Genomic DNA, 19,525 nt, shown 5'->3' with positions numbered 1-19,525 from the left:
ATATTCAACTGCAACGCACACATATCATTTTCTGAGAAAGCCTTGGGTTTCCATTCAGTAGATTTTAGATTCATTTCTCGGTGAACAATTAAAATAACCAATCCTATATAAATATCGATATAATGATTAAAAGGGTTACCATTTTTGCAATTCATGGATTTAGTGTCATTTTGTTCCCACAAACAACGGACAAAAGTGGCTTATGCGACGATTAAGGATAACATAAAGGTACAGTGTACACACATCAGTAGCTTCCTAATCAAAGTGAAATGGTGGGGGGGGGGGGGGGGCTAATTGAAAAAAAAAATCAAACCTGAAAAAAACCAACAAACAAAAAAAGGGGGAGTAAATTCTCCATATTGGGGGAGGAGGGTTAAACTTCTTTCAGTATTTTTCTTTTTTTTAAAAAACCCTACCACTTGTATACCCTTCTTCTTTGATTACACTGGCATCTGTGCGTGTTGAAAGTTTGGGGGCGGGGCTAAACCTACGCCCTAATGTTCACATGGTTCAATGCCTTTATTATGTCTATATTTGCCAAAAAAGGGGGCTAAGCCCCCCCCCCCCTACCGGTTCCGACGCCTATGCATATACACATGTACAGTTGTATAATAATTAAAAAAAACAGCAAACATAATATAACTCATCTTTTTAGTGCATGTACGTGCTTTCTGGCATTTTGTCGATTTTCGCGCCTGCAGACGTTTTTATATATGAAAGCCCATCGAGCTCATTTTCGTAGGTTAAAAAAATATTTTCTCGCGTCGTTACTCGTAACTTTTGCGTTACGCGAAACTTTCGCGAATAAACCCGTAACTTTCGCAATTTAACGTTTAAATTTCGGGAATTTACATGGAATGACCATGTCGTATTTCTATAGTGAATTTAACGGAGTTCACCCATGAGAGTGTATAAAAAAGACGCCTGAAAGGATTGATTTTATCCCGAAATTCATAATCTTGAAGTTTAACTTTTTGAAAAATTTGCATTAACTTTGAATGGTTTGAACAGCGTTGAGAAAGACAAAATGTGACGGTAATATGGATCGATTCAATAGCAAGAAAACTTCAAATTGTAGCTTGTGATGGTCCAAGACCAAAATAGCCTTTTGATTTTCTTTGTAATGAATAAACTAAATTACGAAATCAAAAAAAAAATAATAAAACTAATGCAAATGTCTTGGTTAAACAGCAAATGTTTCGCGTTAAAACGCGAAAGTTTTGCGTTTATTCGCGAAAGTTAATCGTTATATCGCGAAAGTTCCGCGTTTATTTGTGAAAGTTACGCGTTATATCGCGAAAGTTTCGTGTTTATTCGCGAAAGTTTCGCGTTAAAACGAGAAAATTGAATTTTTAACCGACGAAAATGAGCTCAATGGGATTTCGTAATATTCAGCATTGATGTTTAAAAGTTTCAATTTTCTTTGTGGAAAAAAAAAACTGGAAGAGGGCAAAGAAACATTATTTTAATGCAAGTTTGATTCTGGTTGATGCTACCGAATATAGGCCTTTATCAAATAGTGCACATGAGTTCATATGCATGCAAAATGGCACACATTATCAAAATAATAATAATAAGAGAAAAATTATTTCTTTTAAAAACTGTAATTGGCATTAAAACACTTCTAACAAATAAGTTTTGATATTTGATCATACAGTTAACATGTTATTTTTGACATATTTTAATCGTTTCCTCAGAGCTCGACACATTGTCAACAATTTACTATCCACACCTATCATTTTCTTGGCAAAAATTGTCTGGGTCCATATTATCCTCTGAGACTCTGCAATGTAACCTCTTTGCATTAAACTCTGGGCAAAAAATAGCTTTGCTTTGCATGCTAGAATGGGATTTTCCTCCTCCTCTGCTATTTTCAGCTGTTTCATGGAGATTCTCCCGGCCTCCTCTGCGAATCTAGGAAAACAGTCACCCAGCGATGAGAATGCCCCTCCAAGAGTCGAAAACCAGGCAAATGCCTCCTCTAGCAGCATTTTCCGGACCGTCTGGGCTCCTAACTTATAACTCCATGCATAGTCCACTTTCTGTTTGGGATAAACTGGGTCAACTTCCACCACATAGTCAACAATCATATTTTCTTTTTGTTGCTCTTTTCTCGTTGCTTGTACTTCTGTGTCCTTTTCCTTAAAATTCACAGTAGTGTATTGATAGTTATAATTCTGTTTAAAAAAATTAAATAATCTCTCCCTAAATTGTGGGAAAAGTTTAAACTCAAATATGAGACAAGAGGCCAGATGGGCATCTAACTTCAGGGAAGTCATAAAGAAGTTATAAGTTTGTTGACATTCGCCTGTAGAAGAGTCTGATAGCAAAAGAGTGTAATCTCCTTCAGTATTTTCTGTAAACTCTTTAACTTTCCGTTGTGGATAACGATTGTGTTCATCTTTTACATCATCTTTAGCACTTATCACATGGGCTAGTTTAGCATGTTTAGATCCTTTGCCAAAAGTATGGTACACGATGTCAGTGAATTCGCCATCCAGTCTTACACATACAATAAAACACTTTACTTTGTACTTCATCTTAACACAAAGTTATATAAAAGTTTGAAGTTATTTCCATTATATGGTCAGTTCTCTGACCGAATTTCCTTCAATTTATTAAATTATTTCAATCGGGTTCGGCATTTCATTTTTTTCTCGTAAATTTCCGGAAGCTATCGAGTTAGCTTCGTTGTAAACATGGACGAATGCAGATGTCGATGATGCGGATAAATTATTGGGGATATTTTTTGATATTTTCATAGTTTCCTAAGAGCTACTCTTACTTACAAAGGTATATTTAATATTTGTATGAAAAACATATAGCAACAGGAATTTTATTGGAGAATTTTTTTTACGGATATTTGATTAAATCTTTTCAGCAATCTTGCAACGTCAAATAATTTCTCTCTGTGTGTACCACTTGGGTACTTTATCAAACACACTTCACTGTATGTGTGCAGTTTGGCAGTTCAAAGGAAAAAAAATGATATTCTTAATTTGCAGAAAGAGAAAATAAATGCCATAGTGCAATAATGATGTTGAATAAAACTAGTCAACATACAAAATTATTATGTAGAGGAATGCAAGTCATTTACTGAATAAATATTTATAAAGAAAATGTATAATACATACTAAAAAATAAAATACTTGTATTACTATAATGAACAAAGTTTAAATTGTGAAACGTTTAGTTTCTTTGACCATGATTGATTTTGTGGATGTTAAGTCTTTCATTTATTTTCATCTCATCTTATTCCTATCATCAATGCATTTTAGGACCTATAGAATATAGTTTGATGACTGGATTATTTCACATTCTAAGTCATCTGTGTAACTGTTTCTTAAACATGATGCATTTTATTTGATCTGTACAATTTATGACTGTACAAGCTGTGCATGTTATTGTTTATGACACATGTCAAGTGACACCTGTACTACTGTCAGAAAAGTGGAAAGGAAAGTAAGATCTGTAACAGTCACAAGCATTCTGTGTAAAATGTATGGGTACTATTATAGTAAGCTTATATGTGAATGTATGCATTGTTTACAGACTAAAGTGAAGAACTCTTGGAGACAGGAGGAAGACAATGACGTAAGTCGACTCAGATTCTTGAAACCACAATTATTTTTCTTTCAGTTGTTCATGCATTTTTATAACACCCCCACCCAATATGCAAGGTGAATTCCTTAAAATTTCATTCATTGAAAAAAAATTGTGTAAACACATATTCATTTTAAATACTGTGAAAACACTAACTTTCATGGGGATTTAATTTTCATTGTTTTCAAGATATGAAGAGACCCACGAATTTATGTTCACCACGAAATGTAAAATGTCATATACATGACTACAGTGGAGCCTCATTTATCCGGACGCTTCGGTTCCTAGTCAATTTGTCCGGTTATGTGAAGCGTCCGGATATATGAATTACCATTTAAACAAGATAAAACAACGTTAAAAAAATCCGTTCCAATGAAAAGTAGTCCGGATACTGAAGCATCCGAATATCTGGCGTCCGGATATCTGAAGGTCCACTGTACTCAACAATTCTTCATCCACGAAACTAAATCCTCACAATCCTATATTTTTTCCTCAAACCACGAAAATTTGACCCCTCATATATAAGCGATTTTACACTGTACTGCTTACTGATAGGATATTAAATATATACCCCCTCCACAAAATACATAGACCTGATATAAGGTCAATTTATCCCCTGCATGTGGCCTTTTGACTTTTAATGGCGTCGAGCAAAGCTCGATCATCATCTAGTGGTCGGTCAGATTTACGCGACCGAATGTGTCAGTGGATGCATCCGCAATAGAAAATAGCAACAGCTGTAAACCAGTTTCTTTTAAAACGTTCAAAATGAATAATAGCTTGAATATAGAATTAAATCAATTGTGTATTCAATTAATTCAATTAATTCTACTACAAAACAACGATCATATTATGTTTAATTTTTACGCAAGAAAATCGTTATGGTTGTTGCGGATGAGTTTCAAGAGAGAGGGTGCGTCGAATGACATGAATAACATTTTGGGACCGAATACTGTAATACAAACAACCTTAAAGACGGTAAAATAATTACAAAATAAACACGAATACTACAAGATTATAAATATTGAATTTCTTAATCTTAGCTTTACTTTTACAATCTTCAATCCAATTTTATCCGAACAACCGATGATATTGACCAGTATTTCTGTATTTATTTTTGAAATTCCATGCACAATTTTCATTTGACCTTGCAAGGAGCCCAATGATTGACAGCACAGAAGCAGCAGATGAGTCATGATGTAAACAATTGTTTCAGATTAGTTTGGTTTGCTCAGAGAAAATGTAATATTAATCAAAATAAAAAAAAACAATGACACTAAAAAGATAAATTTTTCAGTATCATAGAACGATAAGTAAATATGAAACAATATGAAGTCTTTGATAAAATGCATATCGGTTGGGATTATGCCTTATGCCTAGCCCAATGTGTATTTTTTTTAAAGACTTCATATGTTTCTGTATTATTCTTCCAAGAGTCTACATAACTTAAAATATTTGTTTCTGTGCAGTAGCTCCAAGTTAGTTAGTCAGCAATGTTCATATCAGTGTAAAAAATAATAAGTATTTAACACTAGATTAAACATCATTTTTGGCAGTTTCTCTAGATATTCACAACTAAATTTGAAAAAAAATGCCTTGAGTAGTATATGGCAGACATATCATGTATACAGTTAGGACTCGTAGGTATTTCAGGAAAGTATGAAATTTATATTGAAATTATTCTTGATAGTATTCCACTTGTGTCACTTAAAGTCGATAAGTACAAAGAATGATTGAGAGGAATAAACTTTATATTAAAAGCATGTAAAGAGTTAAAAAAGATGGGGGTTATATCGCAAAACCAATTCAGCCAGGAAATCATATTTTAACTCCCAAAATTTTTGGACTTTGACTTAAAAAACCTTGGTGAAAGTTTAATTGCAAATCAATGCTTTTAAATAAACATCTTGAAAATTGGAAATGTTTTGATAAGCAATTTAAAACCATTATTTGACATTTAGGACCTAGGGCTATTCCGCGCCTAACTATAATTTATTATTTTAGTACCTAGAGTTATTTTAGGCCTAACTATAATTTTACATTTTAGGACCCAGGGCTATTCCGACCTTAACTATTATTTGACATTTTAGGACCCAGGGTTATTCCAACCTTAACTCGGGTTATAACTATATTTTGACATCCTAGGATCTTATGTGTAAGGACCCAATGCTATTCCAAGCCTAACTATAATATGACATATTAGGACCCAGGGTTATTCTGGGCCTAACTATAATTTGACATAATAGGACCCAGGGTTATTCTGGGCCTAACATTATTTGACATTTTAGGACCAAGGGCAATTCCAGGCCTAGCTATAATTTGACAGTGTAGGATCCAGGGTTATTCCGGGCCTAACTATAATTTGACATTTTAGGACCCAGGGTTATTCTGGACCTAACTATAATTTGACATTGTAGGACCCAGGGCTATTCCAGGCCTAACTATGATTTGACTTGTAGGACCCAGGGCTATTCCAGGCCTAACTATAATTTGACATTGTAGGACCCAGGGTTATTCCGGGCCTAACTATGATAAGTGGGTGGAGAGGACAGAGACTTCTACACTACATAAGATGAAGGAGACATTCTGGACCACTAAGCAGGCTGTAATACAGAAGCTGGGCAAGAAAGAGGACGAACACGTGGTGGCCTCGGACTCCGAACTCGATTCTAAGTTAGAGGTCAGTTTTATAATAATAATGATATGTTTATTCCCCAATCAAGGACCCTCAGGGGTTATCAGATAGTGTTCACCCAGATTGTAAAGTGGTTGTTTCAGGATTAATACTGTAATCAGTAATCAAGCAATCAGTAATTAAGGATTAAGTCAAATTTATTTATAAATCAAAGACACATTCCCACAGTAATTGAAATGAAGTCAGTTTTAAGTCAGACTCTGTAATGAGAATGCAATCAGTGGTCCATTATCAAGAACTCAGTCAAACTAGATAAAGAGCTCAGTCAACTGTTGTCAGTAAGACTCAGTTTTAGTTATCCCTTGTGTGTAACATGCTTTATTTCTTGTTTTAGGTATTTAGAGCTATCCAGAAATCTTCGATGGGTTTACTGAGGGTATTAGAGAAATATCAGGACAGGCTATGTGGTATGTTTTAATGTCCTACAGTTTAATACACATGTAAATGAGCAGTAGAAACTTTTTTAGATTCTTAGACACTGGAATGATGTAGAATTTTCTGTTTAAATTTACCAAAGGTAAATTATTCTGTGTAATAGTAAATTTATTCTTAGTAATATTACATAGATACATTGAATTTTATTTTTTCATGATGAAATGCTTTATATTGTACTAATTTGTACACCTACAATAAGGTGCTAATGAAAGAAAAAAAAAAGAAAAAATTTAAAAATTTAAAACAGTCAAAAATTTAGGCCCTTTTATAGCAATTGCTTACACTGCCTTTTATATTAATTTTTTGATTAGTGTTGTCACAAGAGGAGAATGCTACAGGAAGATTCCTGAAATCTCAGAGTAACCTGGACAAAACGAGAGCTGGCAAAATGATGGCTGCTGTAGGAAAATCACAAAGCTTTGCTGCTCAGCAAAGGTAAACCATGAACATATGTGCTAATGCAACTGCAATGTATTTGTCACTGGTCATCAATGTTATGTGTCTGTTTCTCTCCCTAAACATTTTTTTTAAATGCCATGTGTCGCTATGGTTGTTGAAAATTTAAATTTCTTTTAAATTATTTCAAATTACCTTATTTTACAGTTTTGTTTCCATTTCAATAAGACATGGTGCAGAGGTACACAATTGTAAGATGCACTAAATACACACAAGAAGAGCTTCAGTCCCATCAAAGACTTTTGGTTTTAAAATCATGAGAGAAAATGGTTATACACTCACCTGTTATGAAAGTTGAAACCAGTATGCATCACATCTGATGTGTCTTTAAAATGTTTATCAGCAGTTATAGGTTCTGAAGTATTAGTATGAAACACTTAATGAGATAGGATTTCCTTTTATTTTTGGAACACTCATATAAGTTCATTGAATGAAGTTTACAGATTGAGTGAAAGCAAATTTAATTAATTTTTGGGAGTTGATTATATCAACGATCCTTAGTCAGTGGACCAGGACAGGAAGTGCAACTGACAAACAGCCGCCAAGGAAAATGAGCATTGCGAATAAGGAAATAATTCCCCATTAAACTTACTAAAAAGAAATTATAATTCTTGACAATAGTCCACAATCACTCTGTATTCAACTTTAGTCTGTCATTTTAATTTCCTCTTAAGAATCTTTCACCTTAATAATCATACCGATTCCGATATGTATTCATACATTGTGCATACATTGTACATTGTGTATTCTAATTTTAAGACAGGAAATTCCCTCCTAACAAAGCGTCTGCAGTATGACGAGAAAACACGATGGTATTCTGGTGGTTATTTAACAAAACAGAAAAAGTTTTGCTATAGTTTATTTAGACAATAAAACAATGGGCTTAGAAATCAGATGTACTATAAAATTTAAAGTCAAATTGGAATACAGAGAACAAAACTTCATGTGTAGGCTAGCTGTTTTGTTTACGAATACATGTGTATGTGTGCACCTGACTAGGCTGATTGATAACTCAGCGGGCATTGTTACTCCTACAAGTAAGAGCCTCGGTTAACGTCCCTACCCTCCTTATATACCTCGGCTCCAAGTCAAAAGTATCTCGCCGTGAACCTCTAGCATGCTGGAGTACGGGCATTGTGTGCTTGCGAATCTCTAAATACTCTAATATATGTAATGCTTTAGATAAGATCTCCCCATTGCTGCAGAAGTGACCTACTGTATGGATTAATATAACTTCTCGCCTTTTACTTTTGTGTCCGGAATGATAGTAAATGAAAGCGTAATATAGAAGCGTAATATGTTTTGAACATATTTTATTGTATAAACAAAAGGATTGGAAACAAGTTCTTTCAACTTACGAGTTCCTCTCCTTAAATATAACCATATGTCATGCAATTAAAATACATGTAGTACATAGAAATTTAAATGCAAAAGAGATACAAGTGAAATAATTGTTCAGTAATATAACAATTTAAAATCTTCAGGATTCGTCAATAAATTTATGCACAGCAGCAAAAATATATGTATTTGTTTCTACAGGCAAATTTACATCACCACATAATAACAAATTTGTGTCAATATTGACCAATTCATCAAGTAAAAACAGGCGATTAAAAAGATTATTCCTAGCATTTGGATAATTTCTACAGGCAAAAAAGAAATGATAAACATCTTCATACTTTCCACATGAACATAATGGGCTATTAATAATATTTCTTTTATGTAAATCATAGTTAAGTATACAGTTGTGTCAAAGTTTAGTATGGATTAAATTGGTATAACGTTTGCCAAATAAGGAATAAATTGGGGGATTTTTTACTTCTGTAGTTAGGTTTTTCGAAATGCATTGAGTGAAATAGCTTCCCTTGTTTCTGTCTTTAGTAAATTCCACTGTTTCACAGCGTCAGGAATAAAAGACCTTTTATATAATTCTAATCTGCATCTTGGGGCAGCATATTGTTCCTTATTACGAGTATTATATTTTGAAATGTTTTCACGCTTGTTTGGAACAATGTCATTTAAGTATTCAGGTACACTACCATTATGAATTTTGTACATCGTGGTCATTTTTGCATTATAGTGCCTAACATTTAATGTTTCCCAGCCAGTTTCAAAGTAAAGTATTTCTCTTGACACAAAAATTAGAAGTCCTGTATCAATTCTAGCTGCAGATAATTGAACTCTTTCAAGCTTTTCGGCGTCATTATTAGAACAGCCATCCCAAACAACTGAAGCATATTCGAGCGAGGGTCTGATAAATGTGACGTACAATTTTGAAAGGTGTGTCCTGCCGATTTTATACTTAAGTTTTTTCAAAAGACCAAGTTTCTTATAAGCATTGTTTACAATGCTATCAATGTATTCAGTCCAGCTAAGGTTTTGTGATAATAACAGACCTAAGTGACGATGAACAGGGACACACTCCAGTCTGTCACCTTTAAAAAATAATTTAGACATAACAGATATGTTTTTCTTATTGAAAAAAATTACTTTCGTTTTGGAAGGGTTGAATTTTAGAAGCCTCTGATTTGACCAAAGTTCCAGAATATGCAAATCATGATTTAAGTTATATTCAATATTAAGTATGTTATATGAAGAATGTTGAAGCGAATTGTCATCAGCAAAAAGTCTACACAACTAGAAAAGAAACTCGTTGCGAGCAACGAGAGGTCTTCCATTCGATTCTGAAAAAAACACACCGCAAAATCGAGCTGAAAAAAATTGATAAAACTTTTAATGAAAACAAAGGGGATTGAACCCGAGTCACTAGCGTGAAAATTCAAATAGCTTACTATTACGCTATCGGGACCACAGGTCTAAATGTACTTGTATATACTTCTGCAACAGTACATCTGTTCTACAATAATGAAAGATGGGACACTATTCATCATTTTGCGTCAAACGCCACGAGTAAATCTGAGCCTTATACTTGGAATGTTCCATTAAATAGGTGCGATAGCTTCAATGGAAATTAAAGAAAGAACGTTCTTATAGCTACAATTTCAAGGTCAAGAGAGAATATTTAACACATTCCATGTAGATACATGTACATGTAAGTACCACTAAAACAGCAAAACTGCTATATTTTTTAACTTTTTCAAAATTTCCTGTTTATCCCCATAGTGAACGATCCTGATTACTTAAACTTTCATGAAAAGGTTGAAATGTTCGCCGAAAAAAGTGTTTTGCCCTACGCAAGTCAAGGAATCAGATAACATTTATGTTCAATAGCTTAATCAGATCTTTGAGACAAGAATGTTGATTTAAACTCCATTCAACGATCTTTTTTAAAAAAAAAAAAATGTTTTCTTACATTTGTCTTTTCTATCTGTTTAATATGACACAAGTGTGCATGGGAAAAACAGTGGTTTCGCGTTTGATACTTACTATATAAATCAATATTGTTTCTTAAAAACTATTACTTATAACTATGATTTAAAATCTGATTATCCGCAAAAAGCAAAATATATTAGGTATCGTATTTCATTATCACATTTAGTCGTTTCTTTTTATTCTGAGAACCAGCCAAAGCTAATTACAGAAGACGTTTGAGACGAATATGGATTAAAACTTAGTTTGCAGAATTGCAACATAACTACGACGTGACAATCCAAGTATTCCTTTACATTTCATTTATTCTTAGGTTACTTCCGTTTAAACAAACGCTCGGCTGCCTCCGTAAACCCTGACTTGCGCAATGTCGGAGTTGACAGAGACAGCCGCCATTTTGGACCTGCTTCAGATCTTTAAATGTTAATATTTAGAGTTTGGATTTATCAATATTCACAAAAATTATACAGTAAGCATTAAAAGAAAGGTTTCTATTAACATACCAAAAATAAATGAAAAATATTGAAAAACAAAAAAGTTAGAAAATACGGACTTTTTAATTTCCTTCCAATAGCAACCGGAAGTAATAACGACGCACGAAAAGGTAATTCCGCAAATCTAGAAGTCATCATCTATCATCTCTAATAAGTCTCCAGTTAACATCTTAAGCCATTTTTGAAAAAAAGGGGGAACAAAAATCCATTTTAAAATCAGAAAACTGTCAATATCTTGGAACCGAAGGTGAGTATTCCAAATTTTTCTTGTCATGCCAAAACTTCATACAATGACACATAATTCCTGGAAGTTTCACTGAAAACCACTGAATAGTTTTTGAGAAATCGCCTGCACAAAATTTTGGGGAAAAAAATAATAATAACTAGATGTGATCTCGTTGCGAGCAACGAGTAGGTCTTCCGTCCGATTTCTGATGCAATAAGACCCGTGTTGGGATAATTCCACTGATAGGATGAAAAAAAAACTTAAGATTTCGTAAAAATTAAGAATAAGAATTCTTCAAAATATGTTTGAAAACACAAGAAATGTTGGATTTATCAATTCCAATCAACTTCCGGTTCTTGATATTCACTTCCGGTGCGACCGGATGTGCTCAAAACGACTTTCAACTCTACATCAAGCATGTAGTAATCATCCCTGAATGTTTCGATGGAAAATACTAATTTTTAGACAACTTCCAGTTTGAACAAACCATACTTCCGGTGGATTTATAACGACACGATGCACTCTTTAAATCTTAATAAAGAACAAATACATTCATTAGAAAATAAAAAAATGAAAAAAATCTGTATATTTAAAATACTTCCGGTTTACACCGGAAGTGTTGACGGAAAAAACGAAACACGCTAGGCACATCTAAAGGTCAAGGACTACTATCCCTGAAAGTTTCATGAATTTATGTTCAAACATCTCTAAGAAAACGTCCGGACAAAACTGCATATGAAAAACTGAAAATCGGCCGTAACTCGCGACCGGAAGTGACGTTTTCAAAACGACAAAAAATGAATCAAGTTCAACTAATTTTACATCATTGCTGAAAGTTTCATTGAAATCCATCGAGGCGTTTTCGAGAAATCGTCTGCACAAAATCGGTAAGAAGAATAATAATAACTAGAATCTCTTGTTGCTAAAGCAACAGAGAAGGTCTTCCGTTCAACTCTCTTTATCTGCATGAATGAACTTTTATCTATTTTAAAAAGGCATATAATATTTTAAATGATTCAGGAAAACAAACGGCCGTAGGTGTAACTTACTAAGATTTGATTCTCAACGTTACGTTAGACAATTATAGTCCTAATAACATTTACAAAAATCATTTTCAATTTTTTCTCACTTTCTGTGACGACCGGAAGTGACGGAGAACGCACTTTATCCTATATCTGTTGCGCAATCTTCTTGGTGTATTATTCATATAAAAGTTTGGTGTTTTGATCTGTTACAGTTTAAGAGATCTCGTAATGTTATCTTCTCACTTTGAGGACAAGAAATCACGTGACCGGTGGTAAATTTTTGAAGAGATTTTTGAGGTTACTATAGACATTTCAGTCTGAATAACATGAAAAAAAAAATATTAATGGTATAGTACATAATTAAATTTATATTGTTTTTCTCTCATAACCGGAAGTAGTCGTTTTTGTTTCCAGTGGTACTGGCATATTTCATAACTACATGTACAAATAAGATGCTATAATGTATTACTAAGAAAGATTCCATAAAAAAAATGAATTTTTTTATTTATTTGTTCACCTTCTGTGACGACCGGAAGCGAGTGCTGACAATGTTTACCCAAATGAATTTGCCTACTCATCAAGATCTATCACTCCTATAATAATTTATCTACAAAAAATATTTATGGGAAAGAAAAATACTCATAATAGGTATTTTTCTCTTATAACTGGAAGTTGCCGTTTTTATTTCCGGTGGTAAAGACATGTTTCAAAACTACAAATAAGATGCTATAATGTGATGCAAAAAAGTTTCCATAAAGAAAAGTTGAAGTTTTCGATATCACTTCCTGTGACGACCGGAAGTGATATTCTTATTCCCACTGGTTTTGTCAACTCATCAAGATCTACCATTTGTAAAAGTTTGATGTCTTAATCTCTTACCGTTTACGAGATCTAGCTATGATAACTTCTCATTTTGAGGACAGGACATCACACGATGAATTTTAAAAAGAATTTACGTTACTGTAGATATTTGCAGTCTATATAACAATACATACCCTAAAATCATTACAAATACTTTATCTATAAAAATATTTATTGGAAAGAAAAATACTCATATTATGTAGTTTTTCTCTTCTAACCGGAAGTTGTCGTTTTTGCTGTCCGGTGGGACTGTCATACTTAAAAACAACAAATAAGATGCAATAATGTGACGCCAAAAAGGGTTCCATAAAGAAAAATTGAAATTTTCGATTTCTTTGATCACTTCCTGTGACGACCGGAAGTGACGGCGGACGATTGTATCCCAAATGAATTTATCTACTCATTAAGATCTACCATTCCCATAAGTTTAGTGTCTTCATCTCTTACCGTTTACGAGATCTAGCTATGATAACTTCTCATTTTGAGGACAGGAAATCACGCGACCGGAAGTGAATTTTACAAAGATATTTGACGTTACTGTAGATATTTGCAGTCTAGATAACATACCCAAAAATCATTACAAATACTTTATCTATGAAAAATATTTATGGGAAAGAAAAATACTCGAATTATGCAGTTTTTCTCTTATAACCGGAAGTTGTCGTTTTTGTTTCCGGTTGGACTGATATATTTCGAAACTACAAATAAGATGCTATAATATGATGTTAAAAAAGTTTCATAAAAGAAAAGTTGAAATTTTCGATTTCTTAGATCACTTCCTGTGACGACCGGAAGTGACGGCGGACAATCTTAACCCAAATGGACATGCCTACTTATCAAGATCTATTACTCCTATAAGTTTGGTGTCTCTATGTCTTACCGTTTCTGAGATATGACTTAGACAAAATTATTTTGAAAAAAGGTCTGACGACCGGAAGTGAATTTTGAAAAAAGGAAAAAAACGCCTGGGCGTATTTTTGTTTTATCATCCCTGAAAATTTCATGAAAATCTGTCCAGCCATCTCTGAGAAATCTTGCCGACAAGATTTGGGGAAAAAAAAAATAATAATAATAATAATAATAAGAAAAAACAGTAGAATCACTATAAGGTCTTCCGTCTGAAACGGAAGACCTTAATAATAGTGGAAAAGAAACAACAGAATAATAAGAAGGTCTTCCGCTGAAGACGGAAGACCTTAATAATAATAAGAAACAGTAGAATCACTAGAAGGTCTTCCGTGAAGATGAAAGACCTTAATGATAACATATTTACAGCAACATCATTTACACAATCAGAAATAATAGGGGTCCTAAAACAGAACCTTGGGGTACACCTGCAAAAATATCTAGTTTTGATGATAACAGATCTTTATACATAACTTTTTGTGACCTTTTACACAAATAACTAGAAAACCACTGAAGAAGATCTCCTGATATACCGTAAGTTTGTAATTTAAAAAGAAGTCCTTTATGCCAAACTCTGTCAAAAGCTTTTGAAAGATCGCAGAAGACCATACAACGAGATTTACTTTCATCAATGTTTTGAACAATACTATGATACCTTTCTAGTAATTGATAAACAGTTGAATGACCTGGTAAAAAACCCGCCTGATATCGATAAAATAAGTTATTGCAATGGAAATAATTGTACATATGTTTAAAAATAATTCTCTCCATAATTTTACTAACACAAGATAGTAACGACACAGGTCTATAATTAGAAACTAAAGAGGGATCATCTTTTTTAAACAAAGGAATAACATGAGCAGTTTTCCAAAAAAAAACGGAAACTTTTTTTCTGATAGGGACCTGTTAAACAGCAGTGTAAGTGGTTTAGCAACAGTATAAATAGTGGATTTTAACATTTTGTGACTAATACAGTTAGGACCTATGGCTTTGTTCACATGAAGAATTGATATTGTTACGTTTCACGAAGTGTACCTGTGAAATGCGGGTTAACTCTTGTTTACAAGTTCGGAATAAATGGACCCTGAACCCGATGTTTATAAACTACATTAACATTTGTCAATGAATAGTTAACGAAAGAAATGAACACTAATTGATTTAATATGACTTTATTAACTTAACTTGTATAATTTAAAGACAAAGTGATGTATTTTGTATGTTTATATGGGTACAACGTTATTATTTTAGTATGTATAATTTTGTTGGTCAAAACCCGCTAACTTATTGATTGTATTGATTGTGACGTAATATAGGTATCTGATTGTCTCTTACGTCATCATAACAACTTTTGTCTATATAAACCAGCTGTTTTGGGTATAGACTTCAGTCGGCTGTGGGGAGCGACTCCGATCACACAGCCTTCCCTGGTTTGGGGGAACGACTCCGTATACTTCGGTTATAAGACGGTACCAAGTCTATGTATACGAAACCATTAAGGGGAACCAAATTATTAGGAATGTCCTGGATTGACCATCGGTTGGTCACCTTTTTGTTAACCAAATAACGTTGTACCAACCAAGTTACAGTGTACCATTTTGTGTATTTATAAGTGGACCATTTTATTGTCACAATAAAGGTTATAAACTTTAAACAAGTGTTATTCCTAATGATTCAGATATACATTATTTAAAGTGACCAAAAGTTGGTCATTACGTCAACCAAAGAAGTGACCAAAAGTTGGTCATTACGTCAACCAAATAAGTGACCAAAAGTTGGTCATTCAGTTAACCAATTAAGTGACCAAAAATTGGTTATTAACCATTATATAAACTGTGACCAACGGAACTATCAAATCTCGACCAGTGACCACAAAAACCAATAGCGGCCCACGAGTTAATTATAACACGATACCCTCGGTTTCGTTACAATATAATATCGATTACTTCTTTTTCCTCAATGACAATATTACTGAATGTGTCACTACACAAACTGTACATGTTTGGAAGCGTAATATATAAAGCTTGCTAATTTCTTCTGTTTATGGAAAGTTGTGCAATCATACAGTATAGTGAAAGTCAATTTGCGTGATAAGATGACTGTTTGACGACGCAAGATAAAGAGTAGAAACAGATTATTGCAAATTGTTGGCACATTGAGGACGCGGATGGATGTTGAGGTATCCAATTTCCCTCTAACACAAATCTGTGAAATACTAGTGCATACACTTTTTGGGAAAAAAGACCAAATACATACAAATTCAAATATATATATCTAATTTTATATATTTATATTTAATTTGAATTTATACAAATTCTTTTTCTTGCAAATTTGTCTTGAATGTTATTTTCATCTTAAAACATCTTTTTATCTTAGATACTGAAAGTACAAGTTCCATACCTTTGTCTAAGATAAGGACGAAATCTGTGAGGAAAACGGTTAATCTATCAAGATTTCGCATATCATTCAAGTTATTTTCAAATTACTGTAGATCGCTAAATTTTCACGACACCTTATTTTCGCGAGATAGTCATTACATGTAACTATTTATTTGCATGACAAAAAATTTCACGAACTTTGGTTATTGATCTATAAAATTGTAAAGAGTAGTACTTATATATAAGCGAGAAAGAAATTTTCGCGATCACGCTGTCTCGCTTAGTTACTCGAAAATAAAGTTCTCGTGAATAAAAAGTGATTTTAATTACAGTAGAACAAACCATACCGCTTTGACTCTGTAGGATCACGAAATCCTCTAGCTTATGCATTTGCTTCTCACATACCTCAATCAAGAAGCATTAATATAAGTATAATTTGAAAAGTGGGCAAGGTTACATACATCGAATTCAGGTTCGAATCCCACCGAAGGACTTGGAGACCGGTCCTTTGGATGAGACCGTATAAACCAAGGTCCCAGGTCACAGCAGGTGCTGGCTTGAAAAAGATCCCTCTCTGCTCAATGGGTGCCGAGTACAGATAAAAAAATTTCAGCTCTCCACCAGCAATTGGTGGCATCTCCATATGAGTAAAAAAATTCTCGAGAGCGACGTTAAAAAATACACAATCAATCAAACATACATCGAATTAATTCAATAATCAACTCCCATCAGTACTTTCAGTACTTTGATTTGACAGGTTATCACTACGAGTGCCTCTAGTACGTCTGTACCAGGAAGTGGAGACTTTCCGATACCGTGCCATATCTGACACTCTGATGACTATAAATAGAATGGAGGCAGCCCGGACGGAGTACAGGGGGGCCCTACTGTGGATGAAGAATGTCTCGGAGGAACTCGATCCTGACACCTACAAACAACTGGAAAAGTTCCGAAAAGTAGGTCAAAGCATTCAGCACACAAATATATTACATTTAAAGATACGGGAGTCAAGAAGTTATTGATTGGACATTGGAAGTCAACTCTGGATATCTCAAACTGCTGCTGGATATCTGGAAATTTTGTCCAAGTCCGCTCAAATTTGAGATACTGATATTTCACTGTATACATATTCATGCTAGTCTCTGAACTAGGGAAAAAATTATAAACCATCATTTTTGTTCTTGTAAAAGTACATGTAACATTAACAATCAAGAAAATTGAATACTGTAGTTTCCTAACTTTACACATAATTATACGAATTAATTAGCATGTATCTTCATGAGAAGCACCAAAAGCGAAATAAAATTACTCGCTTTTATTTTTTTGGTGCTTAAAAATATGTAAAATCTCTTGATCAATCATCCATTCGCGAATTATTATTCTCGCAATTTGACGTTGAAGAGCCAATTCGTGAGAATAAGTACTCGCAAAAAATAAGGAATCTAGAAGAATAACCTTTTCCTTTTCAATCAGGTGCAGGCCCAGGTTAGAAAGACGAAGGCCAAGTTTGACAAGCTGAAGTTGGACGTGATGCAGAAGGTGGACCTGCTAGCCGCATCTCGCTGTAACATGTTCTCTCACGTTCTCGCTAATTACCAATCTACGCTGCTCCACTTCTGGGAGAAAACTTCACGCACCATGACAGCTGTGGCAGAAAGCTTTAAAGGATACCAATATTATGAATTCAACATCATCAAAGTAAGACAGATCAGAAAGAAAGTCTGAAATAAATGCTTAATTTTAAAAGCAGTTTTGATAGTTGAAACTTTTACACAGGGAAAAAATGCTTGTGAATTTTCTTCTCAGTAATTCTCAATAATAGCAATGCAGTGATTATACATATTTATTTGGAAACATCCTCAGATAGTGTACTTTTTCAGGTTAACACTTTGTAAGGGAAACATAATTTTCATTTGTTACCCCCTATATAATCGCTAGGATTGGCCACTATAGGGGATTTAAAGGTTTACCCCCTTGCTAGGATTGGCCACTATACAAAGGTACACCAGGTATATAAAAATAAAAACATTTTTAAAAAATCTTTTCAAGAATGGCAAAATTACAACTAACCCAACTGAGATGGAAGCATCCTTAGGTTGTGTATATTCAGGTTTGTTTAAATCATTATCCAGGTGGGTATGGTCACTAGGGGGCGGGGCGGGGGGGGGGGGTCACAATTAGCTATTAAAGTTGTATTACTATATAGAGGGAACAAATTTGTTGTTGAAGAACAGAATGGTCATATTGACTTGGGTTAGGGTTGTGGCCCATGGGCCTTTTGTTTTAAGTATGGACACTGTGGTTATAGTTTGGACAAAATCTGAGACTAAAAATGTGCACAAGAAAAGAAGAACTTTTCTAAAAAGGGTTATGTTGATGGTACATGTATCAATATTATTGTATTCCAAATGTTTGTGGATTCATCTCTGATTAAATCTTAGCTCCATTAGGGCTTGATTTTACATGTATCCCCACAAAATTAAAGTGTTGATTTTCTGTTTTAGGAACTGGCTGAACCCAGTAAAAAGTTGTCAGAGGAAACGTCAAAATCGGAACCAGCAGAGCGAGACACCGCTGACGAGGAGTTTGATCCCAGCAAGTAAGTGTCCGGGAAATAGTGCATGTATGTGTATGTAGCTGTCATCAAGATAGCAATTGGTTAGCAGAAAAAGGGATTGGGTAAAAAATTTGTAGCGCTTCAAATCAATTATCAGGTATTTATTGTTTCCAAAAACTTTTAAAATCCAGTTTCAAAATAATGATATATTGCATGCCAGTAGAAAATTAGTAATTCTGAATACATAGTAGTGTAAATTGCATGACAGTGAAATGCTTTTGCTTAGGAAATTCCTGTCTGTGCTTACCCATGATTTGTTGTATTGTTGTTGTAATGTTTATGTTGTCTGTATTTTGTTGTTAAGCTGTAAAAAGTGCACAAGTAGAAAGTCAAATGAAGAGTCACAGTCAATTGTCTCCAGGTACACAGAGGAGGACGACCAGAGGTAATAACAGGCAGGGTGGGACCCAGAAAATCTTATCTGGCTTGTAGACTATTGTATGGCTTAATTCTGCATCTTTTTTATATTCATATACATGTAATATGTACATGTATATTTATA

General features: G+C 33.9%; 2 protein-coding genes and 1 pseudogene across 4 annotated transcripts in view; 1 reads left to right on the top strand and 2 right to left on the bottom strand.

Annotated features, from left to right (window-relative positions):
• Positions 1-19,525, bottom strand: part of LOC134270540 (putative nuclease HARBI1) — a 319,031-nt pseudogene that overhangs the window by 90,751 nt on the left and 208,755 nt on the right.
• Positions 1,582-2,631, bottom strand: LOC134270500 (uncharacterized). Its single transcript, XM_062752721.1, has one exon. It carries the CDS (start codon positions 2,538-2,540, stop codon positions 1,650-1,652), a length of 891 nt encoding a protein of 296 aa, XP_062608705.1. The 5' UTR covers positions 2,541-2,631; the 3' UTR covers positions 1,582-1,649.
• LOC134270534 (islet cell autoantigen 1-like) overlaps positions 2,668-19,525 on the top strand; it is a 30,394-nt gene continuing 13,536 nt past the window's right edge. For 2 of the 3 annotated variants that reach the window (XM_062752768.1, XM_062752767.1), the window contains exons 1-9: positions 2,668-2,793; positions 3,553-3,594; positions 6,106-6,283; positions 6,633-6,705; positions 7,045-7,168; positions 17,164-17,362; positions 17,880-18,104; positions 18,911-19,005; positions 19,328-19,408. In XM_062752768.1, the coding sequence (XP_062608752.1) occupies positions 3,590-3,594; positions 6,106-6,283; positions 6,633-6,705; positions 7,045-7,168; positions 17,164-17,362; positions 17,880-18,104; positions 18,911-19,005; positions 19,328-19,408 (980 nt within the window). In that variant the 5' untranslated portion in view covers positions 2,668-2,793; positions 3,553-3,589. The remainder of the gene's footprint in view (positions 2,794-3,552; positions 3,595-6,105; positions 6,284-6,632; positions 6,706-7,044; positions 7,169-17,163; positions 17,363-17,879; positions 18,105-18,910; positions 19,006-19,327; positions 19,409-19,525) is intronic. The other variant, XM_062752769.1, reaches the window with a different exon arrangement.

This window comes from Saccostrea cucullata, unplaced genomic scaffold (assembly GCF_032062105.1).
Source record: "Saccostrea cucullata isolate Sc308-1 unplaced genomic scaffold, CSIRO_AGI_Scuc_v1 ctg281, whole genome shotgun sequence".
Lineage (NCBI taxonomy): Eukaryota > Metazoa > Mollusca > Bivalvia > Ostreida > Ostreidae > Saccostrea > Saccostrea cuccullata.
The sequence above is the reverse complement of the archived record's forward strand: the minus strand, read 5'-3'. Positions and strand labels throughout refer to the sequence as shown.

Bases quoted from the DNA above. Each gene is read 5' to 3' on its own strand.
- LOC134270500 (XM_062752721.1), bottom strand. From the start codon at position 2,540: ATGAAGTACAAAGTAAAGTGTTTTATTGTATGTGTAAGACTGGATGGC.